The following is a 17,591-nucleotide window of genomic DNA, read 5'->3' as shown; positions in this document are numbered from 1 at the left end:
GGTGTTAATGTGCGCGTCACCTGTCTGAAATTCACGGTATTAGAAACAAATTCCAATATAATCTCTGTCCGCGACAAATGTCAATAAAGTTTAAATCGGATTTACATTTAATAGCATTCATTAATCATAAAGTCTTCTAAATCTAACAATTTCCAAACAATTTAACACAATCTTAAGAGAAAAAGGACACGCTTTATTTATTGAAGCTATTAGTAGAGGTAGCAAATGTATGCTTTATATTTCAAATAGTCAATATGTGTAAGATTGATTTTGTCAAGCATTCCTTTTTAACTATTCTGGTAACACAATATGATGGCAGATCAGCTGCAGAAATTGAACACTTACATTAAAATTATAACGAAATAGCAAATTCTGTTTAATTTTTGCTGACAATCTGCTGGTACCCTATGCCAACATACTCTGCTAGCAGAACACGAGTTTATTGTGGATCCTATTGGTGCCCCAATCTGCCATTTTTCAATATTCTGTGCTCGAATCTGCTAACATAGATGTATAAACGCAAACCATTTATCTAATAGTAGATAGTATAATAAAATACGCACATTCAATGATAATACCACTCTTTGCTATTTGCAACACTCCAATCGTGAGACAGATTTTACCAATCTTCATTACGTGTAATATTCTCATAACCCATATTTATTAAATTAAATTAAATACAAAGATGGATTATAATTAAATTTAGAGCATATTGAAAATATAATAGTCATACTTGAGCGATTATTACATTAAGAACGTAATTATCCCTTAGTATTTGCTGCCCTTCGAGATAAGGTTCTATCGAATATATTATAGGTTACCGAACTACTGATGTATCGACACAAATATTTTAAATCACAGAATGTACAATGCCGACGCACAAACTGTGAAAGATCGTTTCATCATTTTTATTCTCTATACATACATCAGTTTGTTATAGTTCATTATTTTTTATTTCTCTACACATTTCGTCAGTACCACAAATCGCACGATATCCTATAGGACTAATGTAAATAATTAACAATTACTTTTAATATTTACATAAACATTATGTATCATTAATCATTTGATATAATACAGTTGTTATACGCTGTCCGTGACCGATAAGTAACATCTTTTTCAGATGTTTAGAGGATCTCAACAGTCGAACGTGTCAAAGAATTGAATATCGAAACAATTTTATTAACAATATATTAAGTATAATTACATTCTTAAAAATTTGATTTTACCGACATTGAACACATGTGCGCGTGCATGCATATCAAATATCGATAAATTTTGCAAGTATTTAACATTAGTATTTTATAAAAACAATACCATGTATGATACCGATTGTTGGCAAAATTATTTCGATATTCAGCCTTCACGTTCAACTATCAAAATTCAAAAATTTGTAATTTTTTAAATCCATTTTTTAGCATTTTCCCTTTTCCTTCCCCCCCCCCCCCAATTTCAATCGATTCTTTTATCTCTAAGATTTTCAGCAACTCATAATATCCTTGGAAATCTTGATTAAAAAATACATAAATTTGAACAGATTTATATGGTTTTTTGTTTCAATTATTAGTCCTTGGCATCTTCAATTTTGGGAATAACAAGATTTTGCAAATCTTCTGTTTCGGCCTTTTTTGGTTTTTTGCTTTTCAGACTTTCAAATTTTTATAAATTTCAAAGATGCAAGTTTGCAGGCTTTACATCTTTTGCGAAAGTGAAAAGAGTACGGTATGATAAAGTATAGGGAAATTTTATTACCTCTAATCTTTGTTAAGTATTCTTATAGTCTCTAACAAATCACATGCGCAGAATACTTCTGTTTTAATGTGTCGGTTATAGAAAGCTAGGATGTGAATTTATATTCAAATTTACACGACAATTGTAATAACATAAGCAAAGTGTACAACAGTGGATTCTCGATTGCAGTTTATGGTGCAACTTGCGACAAATTTGTAAATACTGTCAAAAAAAATTCCCGCATTCCTTGTACCAGTCACTTTTTAAAGTATTTTATATTTAATTTTTAAGATACCCAGTGTTTGCAATTTCCTAAAATTCTTAGAGCTTAGAGCATCAACCTATTTTTTCCTTTTTTGATAGTTCGATAAATCCGCTGCTAATATTTAGTTCAGATATTTTGCAGAAATGTATAAATAAAAAAATAAGAAATTGGAAATACTGTTTCTCTACAGACAATATTTATCAATACTTTCTATTGCTACTGCTTTAACATTTTTTAAAAATCTTACACATGTGTAGACCAAATCGCTTTTCAATAATTTTGTTGATTTCTCACAAAATGCGATTTAATTAATTTTTAATCAAACGCGCAAATAATCATTAAGAAAATCAAAAAGGGACAAAATGCAAACATCGTGCAAAATCTTAAATGTATACATTAATATCTAGCTTAAGCTCCGTGAATTTATCAAAACAGTCAGAAAAGATACGAAATTTATACGAGACCGTATTGGAAATAGGTACATTAACTATGATTGCAAATGTTAAAACTTCCAGTAAAGAGAAATCATTAATCACAAAGTTGAAGCTGAATAAGTAATCATCACAAACATCTTAAGATATGTTCGATGACTTTTGACTATCATTCTTCTCGACAGCTGAAACATGATCAGGACTTTCTCCGCGCGCGTAACGCTCCCACATTTTTGTGTACAACATCTCCATGCCCATGGCATACAGCTTGCAGTTAAATAGTGGACTTTCTGACCGAGCCTTCCAAACTTTAGCCCTTGTTGCTTTCAAGCTAACAAAAAAGTAAAGTTTATTACGTTATTAATGTTTCATATGTTGCATTCTGTTGGGAAAAAATTACACTATTTTTAACAAGAATGTGCGCGCGCGCGCGTGTGTGTGTGTGTGTGCATCAAAATACTTACTATTCTCTATCAGTACCCAGTCTAATAGCGATATCTTGATATTCTTGCCGAGTTCGTGCTACCAATTCAGGACAACCAAGAGTGTTTAATTGACTAGCTGCGACACGAGAGGCTAGAGTTTCCCCCGGTAGCGTAACCACTGGTGTACCAGTCCATAAAACATCCATACTGGTCGTATGTCCATTGCAGAGTGGTGTATCTAGACATACGTCGGCCAACTGGCCTCGTCTTACATGTTCTTCTTTAGCAGCGACATTACTGAATAGGATTCTACCAGGCGCCAGCCCCAATTGTTGCGCAGTTGCCTGGAGATTGGGTTCGCCAACCGCCGGAAAACGTAGCAACCACAGTACGGAATTTTGCACGTGTTTCAATATCTATAATCAAATGATTAGATTTATAAAAGAATTTACGTTTGATGAAAATGTAACTGTCTTTACTCACATGTGCCCACATATGAAGAGTAAGCGGGTCAATCTTATACAATTGATTAAAGTTGCAATAAACAACGGCATCTTCTGGTAAGCCGTACTGTTGTCTGGTTGTGATGACAATATTTTGAGGTACCTCCTCACCCGTAGCAGTTTTATTATTCACCTGCGTGGTAGCCATGCCGTTTTGCACAACGACGCCATTCACGGACATCTGACATTGACCGGAAGCGATCATAGTTTCAATCGGAGTAGTAGTCGGTAACTCGGCAACTTTGAGCGAAATCTCGACAGGTTGCTTTTTGGCATCCGGCACAACTACCTCGCGAATTTCTTTTACCAAAGTATTTTCAATCATCGGAGAGAGATCCGTGGCATTGATCACCGCTACATTGTCAGCAACTTTGCCCTTGTGATTCAACTTATCCGTTAAGATTAAACGTTCTTTCAAATGAGGAAACATTTGCCTAAGAGTAAATAAGTGAGTTTGTTAGAAAAAAACCTGGTCAAAATATATAATTTCTCATAAAATTAGATTTTACAAGAATGCAACTGTGTAATCTTTATATTTCATTATCATTATCTTAAAAAAATTACAAAGAAATAAAAAATAAATTTACGTACTTATGATCGCCGATAAAATAAGTATGTGGCATGTAGGCAAGTTTCTCGCTGTATTGATTAGCAAGTTCTAACGGTGAAGTGACCTCGTCCGTGATGAGATAATCCATGAAACTTGCGCCGGAGGTACCAGGATAACCCAACCACATGACTTGTATCGGAGCTGGTCGCAAAGCGAAGATCTCGTTCCTAGCGCCTTTTGTATAGCCATTCATGTTCACTAGAATGTGGATGCCATCGGCGTTGATGCGATCGGCGGCCTTGCCATTGCACGGAATTTGAGAGAGATCGACAAAATGTTCGGTTTCTCGTGCTATCTTTGCACGAAACGTTGTGCCATCATCCGCGCTAAGTGCGTAGCAAAAGATTTCGACTTTCTCACGCTCATGTAAGCCAGGTATTGATTGCATCAAATGACTAGTCGGATGATTACCAAAATCCGACGAAACATATCCAATTTTCAATCGCGTGGCAATTGTACGCGGATATTTGTATGGCTGTTTGTGAAGAACATGAATCTATAATACATATAAATAAGATTTATTTTTATATCAGTAATTATCAATAAGGAAAATATTTCAACTCAGACTAAATAGAATAGAATATTAATCATTCGCAGTAAAGTATAACATTGCTATAAAGATTTAGTATTATAAGTAGACTTACTTTTTCGATGCAAAGGTTAGCATGCCGAGCAGCAATAGCTTTCCGAAACTCGTGAGACAAAGGATAAAGCATGGAATGATGTGGATGCACACTAGGCAGTCTATTCTTGTCTAGTTGTTCAGCAACAATAGACACCAACTTTTTCATTCTAGCTTCGTAATCAGTCCAGTCGCATACTATTTGCAAACAGTGTGCCAAGTTACAATAAGCATCTGGAAAATCCGGCTTTAATTTCAACGCTGTTCTGTAAGACTGAATCGCTTCGGGAATGTTGCCGGAATCCTTATGGATCGATGCCAAATTGGAATGAGCGTCAGCGAAGGCCGGATTGATTTGGATAGCCCGAGTGTAGCACTGTAGAGCGCCTTGTATATCCTGCATTTCTTTCAGTGTGTTTCCCATGTTCGAGTAAGCATCGGCAAAGGTCGGCTGTATGCGAATTGCCTCCTTATAATGCATCAATGCTTCATTCAGTTTACCTTGCTGCTGCAAGACAGAGGCGAGATTGCTGTGGGCGGCCGCAAACTCTGGAAATACTTCCAGTGCTTTAAGATACAAGCGAGTTGCCTCCTCAATATAGCCTTGCTCGCGTTTTATGTTGGCCTAAATCATTTTTTTTAATTTAAACACATTTCATAATTTTCTCTTCCACCATTAATGTTATAATTAATAAATGGTATAATTTAGTACCAAGTTATTAAGAGAGTCCGCGTGTGTGGGACAAAGCCGGAGGGCGGTATTGTAACATTCTTCCGCTTCGACCACTTGTCCCTTTTCTTTGAGAGCGTTCGCCAGATTGCAGTACGCATCAGGAAAATTCGGTTGTAGTTCGATAGCACGACGATACGTGTCGATGGCAAGATCGATGAGCCTATAATATTACACAATTTTTTATTATTTAGTTTCCTTGAAAAAATATTAACATTTTGTTTTAACTGACTAACATTATGTTAAATTTACCCTGAATTCCCGTAAATGCAAACATAAAATATTCACTCACCCTTGCTCGTAATAAACGCACGCCAAATTTCCGTGTACAACCGCATTATTAGGACTGAGATTTAACGCGCGAAGATATGCGGCAACAGCTCTGTAATAATTGATAAAGATTAAAGAACAATCGTCAATTTCAGGTCATGTTAGCAATAAAGTTTTCGAAAAGGTTACATATATACTAATATAATATTATAGTAATTAACTTCATTTTTCTCTACAATAAAAGAGAAAGTTTATTCTTGTTGATTTCTTGATTCGATCGTAATTGTAGAAACTAGTGGTCATAATTCCGATAGCTATAAAGACGAGTTCTGATGAACCTTTTAACGTAGCGCCTGATCCAGGAAACGCATCCAGAAGTAGATGGTCGTGCGAGAGTATCTTCTATTTGAACGCGAAGCGCGGGTGCGATAGTAGTCGAAGGCGAGATCACCGTATAGACGACCACGCACTGGCAGTCCATTCCTTCCCCATCCCGGCTGTCTTGGATCCGCGGATCCCAGAGACCACGGATCCGAGGGTGAAGGAAGACTCTTTGACGACGCGACACGTTAGACGAATAAATCCTTAGAGACAAGGATGCAAAAGAAACCTGAATCTAAGGATTTATTTAGAGAAGAAGAGGCATTCTTGAAAGCACCATATCGTGCAAGAGGTTGCGCGGAAACAAGAATTTTTCAAAGCATCGCGTTCACGAAATCTTGGAGTTTTATACAACATAAAATGTTCCACTCACAAATTTATTAAAAAATTGATAATTTTTCCGATAACACCGTTGGTTCAAAAATTTAATCAATTAAATCTCTTTAGATATTTCCAAATACAATTCTCGAGTTGCAAAAATAGAGTAAAAACGTAGCTCTTCATGTACATGTACAAAGACACAGATCTTTGGATATATTTTACGTTTCCATGGATCTATTAATATTCTTAATGCACATATTAAAAAAAAAAAGTATCAGTACGGATGTTTGGCTACGCAGATGTTTAATTCACTGATATTCAGGCAATAAATCAAATCAAAATAAAAATCACAAGCACGAACTGCGCAGATTTTTAGAGTCTCGTGGATCTAGGATTCAGTTATCCTAGAAACTACAAATGCCTAGGTGGCAGGAGTTAAGGCAGGAATTACACAAACACGGATCCTTCGACGTGTTCCTGGGAAGTGGAGATCTCAGCTCCGGGAGATGTTAGCAGCCAGAGGAAAGCCGCTTAACTCGCGAGCGAAAGCTGAACGGGCACGCGTATCCTCCCACAACGGGTGGCGAAGGGCTGCAATGGGGGCGGAGCGGCTTTTGGAATCGATAGTTGTCCTCGAATTCCTCCCACTTTATGCGTGAGGTAACTCGGAGCCGGACAAACGCAATGGCTCCATTATTATCAATTCTAATTTAGAGATGTTTTTATTTCCAAATTTACTTTATACAAACACATATACACACATGCGCACGCACCACACACACACACACACACACACACACGCGCGCGCGCGCGCGCGCGTAAAGATGCGTAAAAATCAATACTAATCTTTACCGTTATGATTGTCTTAATATCAGCCTAATCAATGATAAAACGAAATGTTGTAATACATCAATCAAGGATTATAAATCTTTGAAAGTGGAAGTATAAGTGAATATTTGGTAAAGTCGACTACGTTAACGAGAAAATTATAAAAAAATGTAAAAACTACTATTTTATTGATTATTTTTCGAATAAATCTTGGCAAAGATTGATAGGTCACAACGAACACCAGATATAATTAAAAACGAGGATAAAAAATAAACATGTTATGAAAACGGTTTTACAATCGATCATACTTATATACAACAATGTTGAAATAAAGAACGAAAATGCGATAAAACTAAAGCAGATATATGAAGCTCTAATAAAGCTTCAGTAAAACCAAAAATATTTCAGAAGCATCGATAAAATAGCCCCAGTTCGCGCTTTAAATTAATGCAAAAACGAGTATTAATTAAACAAAATACTTTGTGCTTAAAAATTGCATTTGAAGAGAAACGGTGCATTGTCCGAATTTCCGTTCAAATGCAGAGGACGATGAACTTAAAAGGATGTTACATAAATATCGATCCTCGGTGTTGACTCGACGGCTCATGCGCCGTATCCGCTTATTTCCAAGTGCATGAAACAATGTTAAATCTGTAACGCTTACACAATTTTCCCCCAATATTTTCCTTTTTAATTGATAACTTTAGCAGTAAATTAAAAAATACTTATATCTTTAAATATTAAATCTATAGAAAAAAATATATATACAAACACATACTGTGTTTTATATTTGCAAAAGAATAATAGTGTTAAAATTACATAAAATACACTGTATGGCTTTGGACTTCCCATTGATAATTTTACGTAATAAATCAATGAAATAACTAAAGCCACTTTTATCTCGCACAGACTTTAAAACCGACGATGACGCAAATTTCAAGACGTTGGTTGATCAACACTGTGCGTGTAATATCTTTCATGTGTTATTTTTCATAAACCTAACTCATTCAAACAAATTTATTTGAAAGTGATGGGATTTGAGTATAAATTATAGAAAATTGTTTTATACTGTAAATTTCATTTGCTAAATTCGTACTAATCGTTGTATTTATATTTCAAATTTTGATACATTAAAAAATGTAAATGTACAAACATAGAAAAAACTCTTAAATAGATGAAATTGAAGTTTCGCTATTGATAAGCATTTGCATTATTATTTGAAAGAAAAATTTCTTTTCAACATGTCTCAGTAAAATATTAGCATTATGCATCACTTCCAGCAGAACATTATAACAAATCCAACTGGATCTGCTTCAAGTTCATATTTTGCTAACAGAATCTATCGATATGATTTGACAGTTTGGTAATATGATAAACAAATGACAAATTGTACTGAATTTCTGCCATCACATCAATAGATTCTGTTGTATATATTTCTATGCTGACAGTCTGTTGAGGAAATTTGTAGTAAACACTTTGCAAAAACAAAAACTATCCAAGATTATCATCACCATCATTATCATATATATTATTAAAAAATAGTAATAAAACAAAAATGGTTGGATAAATGATCAATTGCACAGAAACAAACCTGTCAAAAATTCTAGCTTCCTTTAATACGTTCCCAAGGTTGATGTATGCATCTAGAAAGTTAGGATCCAAGGCAACCGCTTTTTCGAAATGATGTATCGCCAACCATATTTCTCCTTGCGCATTGAACACGCAGCCAAGATTACTCCAAGCAACCGCAAAGTCTGGTCGCGTCTCGATCGCCTTCAAGTAGCAGGCCTAGAGAAACATAATGCGGTTTACAGTGGTTTTATTCGCGAACTCAAAAAGACGCGCGCCGCGCACTATGCCCGACCTCCCATCGCCGCGCCGCAGCTTCTCTCTCTCTCTCTCTCTCTCTCTCTCTCTCGCTCTGCTTTTCCATTTTTCTTATTCTTTCCCTTTATCCTCTCGTCATAAAGGAAAAAGAAATATATTGTGCCACTCTATGTCACTTCTGTTTCCTTTTTTTACCATATCTCTCTTTTCCATCTTCAAACGTTAAACAATTTTGATGTCTCTTTAGAACATAAGTCTCTATGAATTTTTTTTTATCAGATAATTGCATTTGTCAGATAAATTACATCATTTTTTTAGGTTTTTGTAGGTTTTAGGGTCAATTTCAACTTTAAGAATATTATTGAGAAAAATTGTTAAATTTATCAGAAATTATTAAATTTTTAAGATACTTACTTAACAATAATTATTTTTAACTTGTGTGGATAAATTTTTTGCTAATATAAATTGAACAATTTCTATTTAGCTTAGCGAGTATTATATACATCTTGCATTCTATATTTTCGAACATCTTAAATGCAATAGTTTAAAGATTAAAAAATCATAGATGAATGTATCAAGATATTTAAACTAAATTTAATGTATTGTGAAATTACAGATCAGTGGAAAAAAGAATCCAGACAAATTTGTGAAAACAATAATGCATAAAAACAAAAATATATAGAAGTAAAAACCTGTATGAAATATGAAATACATTGAAATGTATGCCAATATCAATAATTTTCTACTGCGATCTAATACATAATTTCTAAAAACAAAGATGTCATATACTGCATTTGTGTATATCAGAAATAAAAACAGGGCAAATATTCGATGAACATTTCTTTGTATATCATGTCAAGTTCTTTTTATAATTATAACTTGTAATTTATTCACTTTCTGGATCCTTCTTTCATCCCTCAAGGTCGTCGATCTTAAAGTTCGTCTTCTTTGCTCATTAAGATGTAAGAAAGAGGCAAAGAATGAAAACAGAATGAACAAGGATTACCTTATGAATAATCAACAATTCATTCTTGAGTGGAAATTAGGTAAGTTCAGGATAAAAGGTATTATAAGGTGCGCGCTAGAGACGTCATCTTGGAACGCGCGACATTCGATGCGACATTCGTGGAGTCCCCGAAATGCGTCCGGCGGACTCGACCACACGCTGAAAGTCGTACGCTAAAGTCAAATCGACTCAGTCTCACGATTAAAAAAAAAACTTATCAATGAGAAACAATTTCGATCTTAACTAGAAATGATCGCGAGGACTTGCGACGACAGGATGACGACTCTAAGGATTCTGCGTGGATGATCATCACGCGTGCCGAGAGGTGGGCTGCGTTGATATCGAACAGAGTAATCCGTACCTAAACAATAAGAGGGCATTTACAGTTGACCGGTCTCTGCAAGGACAGTACCTGGAATTAAAGGGAAAAAAGGAGCGAGAAAGGAATTGTGTGTAGAATACGCGACTTTGTTATACCCGAGTATGCGATATAATACAAATGAGTTGGGGGCCATCGCAATTATAGTAATCTTGCTGTAGTTTCCAATAACAAATTGATATATTATTCATATTTAGTTAAAGAACTTATTAAAAATTAATTAATCAAATTAATTATCAAAAGAATAAAAATTTGCACAAAATGCGACAAATTTGCTACTGATAAAACATTTCAAAAATTAATATTGATAAATACATTAAATTTAAAGATATTCAATAGAATATAGGTAGTTTTAAAAATAACTTTTTGCGATATTCGACAAGATATGACAAAGGATTTTTTCCTCAGTAGAAAGGAATTGAAAGGAAGGTTTTTAGAGACCGGCCTTGGGAATTACTTTACCTGCAGTGTACCCTTCGGTAGGTTGACTCAGTAGGTACGGCTTGCAAGCTCTCATAATAAACTTAGACCGAGAGACAGTGTTACTGAATAACCAGATTCAGATTCACCCTTTGATGAAGGAACCGGCATGGTAACCGACCAACCTCATATTGCTCCTGCACATCCCCTCCTAGAGTTGATCATCCCATCCATAACAATAAGACAGCTGCGTTAATGTCTCTTCACTGATTACTCTTCGCCTCAATTTTTGTCTTTTATCTTTTATCATCTCTTTTTTGTCTCTACTTTTGTATACATGTATACACGAAGAATTGATAATTCACGTGCCTGCGAAAAATACGTTTTGCCGAACTCATCAGCCAGCTGCTATTTTCCGTCACTGGCAAATGCAAAACATGGATTGCACTTTTTATGAATATATCTATTTTATCGATCAAATAACTAAACGTTACACAAAAAAAAAACAGCAATACGAAAAAATTGTGTTATCTTACGCGTTGTCGATATAAGTAGATGGCTGAAGGAGCTCGGCAAGAAACAAACGAGCGTACCAGCTAGTTCTCAGAAATAGCGGGAAGTGTAACGGGAAGCTTTTCTCATTGCTGTCATTTTTAGGATTAAATGAAGACATATCTATAAATCATATTTATTAAGTATGCAAAATGCTTATCATTTGTCACAAATAATCAGAATATGCAAATAAAAAGAGTATGTAACAATATATAGTATTTATAGATACACCTTAACCAATCGTCGCCGCGCCGCGCTGCAAAAATAGACCACTTGATCGATTAATGAAAGATCATGATCATCGATTCAAAAAGATAGAATAAAATCTGGCAAATTAATTAATTTCATAAATTTCATGTCTTTCATCCTTTTTTTACCGTTCAATCATATTAATATTACTTGGAAGTAGTAACTTTACAGTAATAGTATTACTTGAACTTTATTATATGAACTCTTTGACCTTTTCTTACATTAAAGATCATTGCTGTGACAAAGTATTATCACGTTGCCAATTTCACTGGTCAAGTGATCTCGCGCCACTATTACCATACACACAATAGATTCTCTCCCCCCCCCCCCTCTCTCTCTCTCTCTCTCTTTCTCTCTCTCTCTCTCTCACTCTCTTTTTCATCACATAAAACTATTGAGTACGCACGTGGTAATGCATGTGCGCTGTAATAACAAGTCGCACATTCAAAACACGAGATAAAATCAGCTCATTACATTCGCGCGCTGCTAGAACCATCGGTACTGATTTAGAGGAACTGAAACCCACTCAGATGGAACTGGCAAACAATTTATAAATTGCGGCAACACTATGAATCCTCAAAATAGACAAAACGCACTTGATGTTGCTGCAAAACACGCAACGCTAAAAAGAATCCTCTTCAGTTACTTTGATAATAATCCCCTAAACACTATAAAATATTTCTTTATTATCTAGAAATTAAATCTTTTAAAATACCAAATAATTATTTAAAAAATTTAAGTCATATTTTTCTTTTTAAAAATATATCCGATCGAGAATTTTCAATGTATTGTTCTGATAATATCTTTTACTAGAGAAAAATTCACAAATTTGTACAAAGCATTGAATTGGAATGCGTCTCTTAGAAGTTGTTATATTGTTTAGGGTTTTATGTTAAAACCATCGTTTAATGTCGCTTTGAAAAATTAAATTTTATTCACGACACAAAACGCGGTTCTTTCTGTTTTATAGGATAATGGAATGTGCACGACCTTCAATCTGCTATAAAGCTTGCGATTACGCAATCAACATCTCCTACATGTTTATTTCACAAGAAATAACTAGCGAAGATTATTCAGAACTTGCGGCTCATCTATAAAATTAATTTCAATGATGAAAGATCGTGCACCGCGCTTGCAAGTTGCTTAGCAAGGATTGAAAGCTTCTCGTGATAACGGCGCGAACAAATTCCGTTCGGTCCGCTTATTTCGCGAAGAACTAAACACTGTAGCTCGTGCACATACGCGCGATGCATTTGTACTCCGTCAAGAAATGTCAATAAGACCCAAGGATAGCGGAATGTCTTCTGCTAATAAGATTACAAAAAAGTGTATATATAATAATAATTTTCCATGCCCTCCTTAATCTAAAGATGACCACAGAATTGGTTATTTTAATTTTTTAGGATTTAAGGAAGGTTATAATTTTCAAAAGAGGATAAACAGGATAAATATCTTTTCAAATTTAAGACTTCTGTGGCAATCTATTAATTCAAGGAGCGTAGTGTGTGTTACTATTTCTTACTCGATGATTCCGCCGTCTATAACTTGATCGAAGTAAAGACACCCGCGAACATGTGCATGACACGTTGGATCAATTTATGAGCTATATGGAAATAATTCTAAAATATACCTTGGCTTCATCAAGTCTTGCTAATGCTTTCAAAAGATTACCAAGATCACTCCGCACGCAATAAAGATCCTGCAATAAACACAAAATTCTTTCTAAATAACTTATAAACGTCTCATTCAAAATAAAAGATTTTTCGTAATAGAACACTCGTTTTGATTTCGTATTTCTGAATGTAGTTTTGTATTTCTAAATCTATAAAGAATGTTAAATAAAACTTATGTGCATAATAGTTTTATCATACAAAGAGTAAAGTTTAACCTTACAAATAAGAATTTTCATTTCTATAGCTTAAGAAACCATTCAAATGTTTTACTTTACATTTAAGTAACAGCTAAAATATTCAAAATAATATGTTTACAAAGTTAATTTTCTTACAGGATTGTATTGTAGCGCTGTAACATAGGCTTGAACGGCTTGTTCCATGTCACCAGCTGCCACAAGCGCTGCGGCCAAGTTGATGTAACCATCGATGAAGTCAGGTTTTAGCCTGACAGCATGACGATAATTCTCCAGTGCTTCTGGTAGCTGTCCGCGCTCTTTATATACATTTCCCAAATTGCTATATGCCTCTGCCAATAATGGGTTTTGCTTTATTGCTAAGCTGCTATAATGTGCCGATCTAAAATATACAAAGTTGTGATTATATATATATATATATATATATATATATATATATATATATATAATGGTATATATTCACACAGAAAATATAACAATATAAAAACTCCATCTGTCCATCTGTATATGTAATAATTTATAACCAGAGATTTTACTTACTTTTCTAATCTCCTACATTGGAAATGTATAGAGGAAAGTAAGAGAAGGACACCGGTATTATTTGTTTCCTGCCTCCATAACTGCATGCAATGTCTTTCAGCGTTCTCGTAGTCTCCTGCCTGGTATTCCCTGTGAGCAAGTTCTAGCAACCCTGAAACAAGAATCATTACTTATTATTTAAAATAGTGGAATATTTAAATCAATATTTGACTGTAAGTTTGTCAAAGAAATTAAATCTTTCCAAGTCTTTTGAATCTTTTATTTATTTTATTTAATATTACAAAACTCCAATAAAAAATATATAGAAAAGTTCCTGTTTTGTTTCTCAATGTATAAGTTTTGCTGTAAAAATCCTATGGCAGTAGTTTTATATGTTATAAGAATGTTTTGTGAATATCCATATACATAAGATAAATGGGAGGATGAAAGGTTAAGTTACAAAAAGTAAGGTAACTCCCTCTTTTTCTTTCTCTCTCTTCCACTTTCTATACAGCATCGTAAGGATATGGGAGAACATATATTTAGTGAAATTATTATCAAACGGATTTACATTTCACGATGAATTGCAAATTAAACCGGAACTGCACTCATCGGCTACAAAACGCGACATGTTCATATTAAATAAAATGTCTCAGCCCCGAAATTGTAAGCCTTGGCGAAAAAAAGATATTCAAGAAAGTGTACGAACAATAAGTATCGACAGCTACATGGACGGTTTGATTGTCGGTTAGGTTGATTAAATCCTTGGCCTGGGTGTCCTGCGTAACCAGCAGGAGATTCGGTCTGTTCTGCCAGTCATCATCCTCGTTCTCCATAGTCGCGATCAGCTCGTCGGAGCTCTTGAGCGCATTGCCCTTTTTCTCCGCGACGTGCACGCTCATTTTCGATGGCGGAGATTTTACGATGTAAATACAAAAAAAGAAAAGCCGTAGAAGTCCCCTTTCACGACAGTCGCGAAAAAAACTCGCGGGCAATTTCTCTCTCTCTCTCTCTCTCTATCTTTTTTTTTAGCCCGGTTCCGACGAATGTTCCGGAGCAGCACGGGTGGTTATCAAATTCCGGAGCAGCACAAGCGTAATTTTTTCCCCGATTTCTCCTCTACTCGCTTTGCCTCGAGTTTCGTTACACGTACACACGCCTTGCTCGGTCCAATACCTAATTCACCCTCTTCATCTTTTCTCCCCCCCGTTCACAGAAGTGCAGGCAGCCAGACAGCGCAACGGACGAGCCGATTGGTCGGTGCTACAGCGGATTGACGCGTCAGATTGGAACGAAAAGAACCGTGGAGCGGCGAGAGGAAATTTCAGGAACGTACGTATCGTGCGTACGTTGCTCTATATAGTCTTTGCAACTTCTTTGTTATTTCCGATAATTTTTCATTGGCTACGCTAAATGTTTCGTCATTTATTGATTATTGTAACTTGTTTATGTATCTGCTTTTTATTGACTCTGCTAAAGTTTAAAATCAATTAAATTTATAATAGGTTAATTAAATTGATTAAAAAACTGGGTGGATCTTATTGTCGCTTTATGATACTTTTATGGATAAAAAACAACTAGAAAAATTAAATAAAATAATTAAATAAAACAGAAATATATTCCATACACTTTCACAAATAAATTTAATCTCCGAAAGTAAACTCCGAAAGAGAGATTTTCATTTAATACAAAGTTATGCCCGTCATAAAAAGTTTCAAAAATGGAACACAACTTAATTTCATATATTTTTAACTATTAATTTCCAATAACTGTAGATGTAACATTTATCATCTTGAAAGTGTAACAATGTTATTAACGTCTTTCTAAGTAAAAATGTGACATTAAAGTTATCACAATAATTAACCTGCTCTTTTTAATTAAAAGAATGAAAATTGAAGTTTTAACTTGGATTATTTGGAGTTTAATATTCGTAAGTTGCTGCCAAATCGCTATACACGTTCCTGTTCTGGGAGACCAAAGCAGGAGAAGCTATTGCAACGAAAAAGGAAGGAAAGAAAGAAGGGAGATCTCCCCTCTTTAGTGCAGAAGGCAGATGGAATAGGTACCCAGTGGAATATTCCATTGTCGCGTTCAACGAAAAGAGGGAGAAAGCGAACAGGAGGGGAGATGGCAGGGACAGCAAAGCTTACCGAAAACGCGAAAATTCGATGCCGGTAAATTTTATGGAAAAAAAAACCAAGAAAACACTTTTGTTACGCCAATACAATGTGGTCAAGATAAAATCTTACCATAATAACTAAAAATACACATTTAGCTTCCACTTTTATTCCATAAAAAAGTAAAATTTAAGGCCATATAGAAAGGAACATCACACATTCAAGATAGTCTGTTACTTTATCGTCTATTATTAAAAATTGTTAAAATATGATATATAAATAGATATTATCTTAAAATGCTTTGTATTTCAAAAAGCTCAGTATATATACTTGTCCTAGGCTTGAATGTACCAAATATTATTTCACTTAGCAGATTTTTATTTCTTTTCTTTTCGCTTACTCAAAGTTGTCAACTATATAATATATAAAATCAACAAATAAAAATTATAATTAACATACAACTGTGTCATTGTATTTATAACAAATGCAAAACATCAGAGACATGATGCAATATACTCGTAAATAATATTATTTTTGACGCAGACATTCATATTAATACTAGTTTGAAAGGACAAATGTGAAACTTTTTATAGTATCCGAGTAAATATCAATACTAGTTTTAGTTTTCACTGAAATTCTTAATTTCTTAGCTAAAAGATAAATCTTAAATTTTCTTCTGTATATTAGTAATAATTTAACCATCATACTATTAGTTGTAATGATTAAAATTAAAGGTTGAAGAAACTTCAGATTTATTAGATTGTTTATCAACAACTTATCTTGATTTTAATTTTAATGATAAATTTATTAATAAACTTGAAATCTATTTCATTTAAAGATATAAAGATCTCAATAGTCTCAATTTTTGAATTGTGAAAACTTAATTGAGACGATGTACATTAATCTGCTTAAACATTATTAAGTTGCTACAAATGGTAACCTCAGCAGATTTTTTTGTTAAATAAAAATAGTCTCCAATCGGTCGGACAGTCTAATTCCGCGGCCATAGAAAAGAATAGAGAACGAGCATGCATAAAGAACAAGTTGGGACCAAGCACAAGGATTAAAAGAGATTGGTAGAGATGTTACGTTAGTCCGGGAAAGTCAGTAAATATAAAAAAAGATGCCAACGTACCGACAGTCGACAGCTGCTGGATCTCGTTCATTTTCAATATCACACTGGTGCCCGCTATTTGCTGGTGGCCTTGTTGCTGCTGCTGCTGCTGTTGCGGTTGCTGTTGAGCCTGCATGGCTGTACGAGGTGGTCTTCAGTGGCCCTGCGATGAGCGGACGGAGCGCGATATCAGATTCGGCGACTCGCCGTTACAACCAACTCGAAGACTCGGAGAACCACGCACGGGGGATATTTAGGATATATCGACTATCCGACAAACGCACTTACATCAAGCGATTGATATGCTCGATACGCATATTAGCGCAATCTTCATATGCACGCCATCATGAATTCTCCTACGACAGTTACGACTTACGAGAGCGCCGGAAACAGCGGAAACTCAACGAGTCACGTTCGGCCATCT

The 17,591-nt window shown here is 34.8% G+C and overlaps 1 protein-coding gene across 3 annotated transcripts; it reads right to left on the bottom strand.

The window, feature by feature from the left end:
* Positions 1-564: 564 nt before the first annotated feature.
* On the bottom strand, positions 565-17,524 carry LOC105837376 (UDP-N-acetylglucosamine--peptide N-acetylglucosaminyltransferase 110 kDa subunit). Of its 3 annotated transcripts, none has more exons than XM_012682114.3 (12): positions 17,189-17,524; positions 13,958-14,108; positions 13,556-13,799; positions 13,181-13,249; positions 8,709-8,905; positions 5,610-5,699; positions 5,300-5,480; positions 4,610-5,212; positions 3,947-4,461; positions 3,336-3,789; positions 2,892-3,268; positions 643-2,758 (listed from the first exon to the last, which is right to left on the bottom strand). In XM_012682114.3, exons 1-12 carry the CDS (start codon positions 17,301-17,303, stop codon positions 2,569-2,571), a joined length of 3,186 nt encoding a protein of 1,061 aa, XP_012537568.1. In that variant the 5' UTR covers positions 17,304-17,524; the 3' UTR covers positions 643-2,568. The 3 variants fall into 3 exon arrangements, with proteins under 3 accessions (XP_036138640.1, XP_012537568.1, XP_012537567.1); XM_012682113.3 differs by lacking the exon at positions 17,189-17,524 and adding an exon at positions 14,646-15,033; XM_036282747.1 differs by lacking the exons at positions 8,709-8,905; positions 13,181-13,249; positions 13,556-13,799; positions 13,958-14,108; positions 17,189-17,524 and adding an exon at positions 5,926-7,853 and having other exon boundaries at positions 565-2,758.
* Positions 17,525-17,591: the final 67 nt, after the last annotated feature.

Source organism: Monomorium pharaonis, chromosome 1, assembly GCF_013373865.1.
Source record: "Monomorium pharaonis isolate MP-MQ-018 chromosome 1, ASM1337386v2, whole genome shotgun sequence".
In the NCBI taxonomy this organism is placed as follows: domain Eukaryota; kingdom Metazoa; phylum Arthropoda; class Insecta; order Hymenoptera; family Formicidae; genus Monomorium; species Monomorium pharaonis.
The sequence above is the reverse complement of the archived record's forward strand: the minus strand, read 5'-3'. Positions and strand labels throughout refer to the sequence as shown.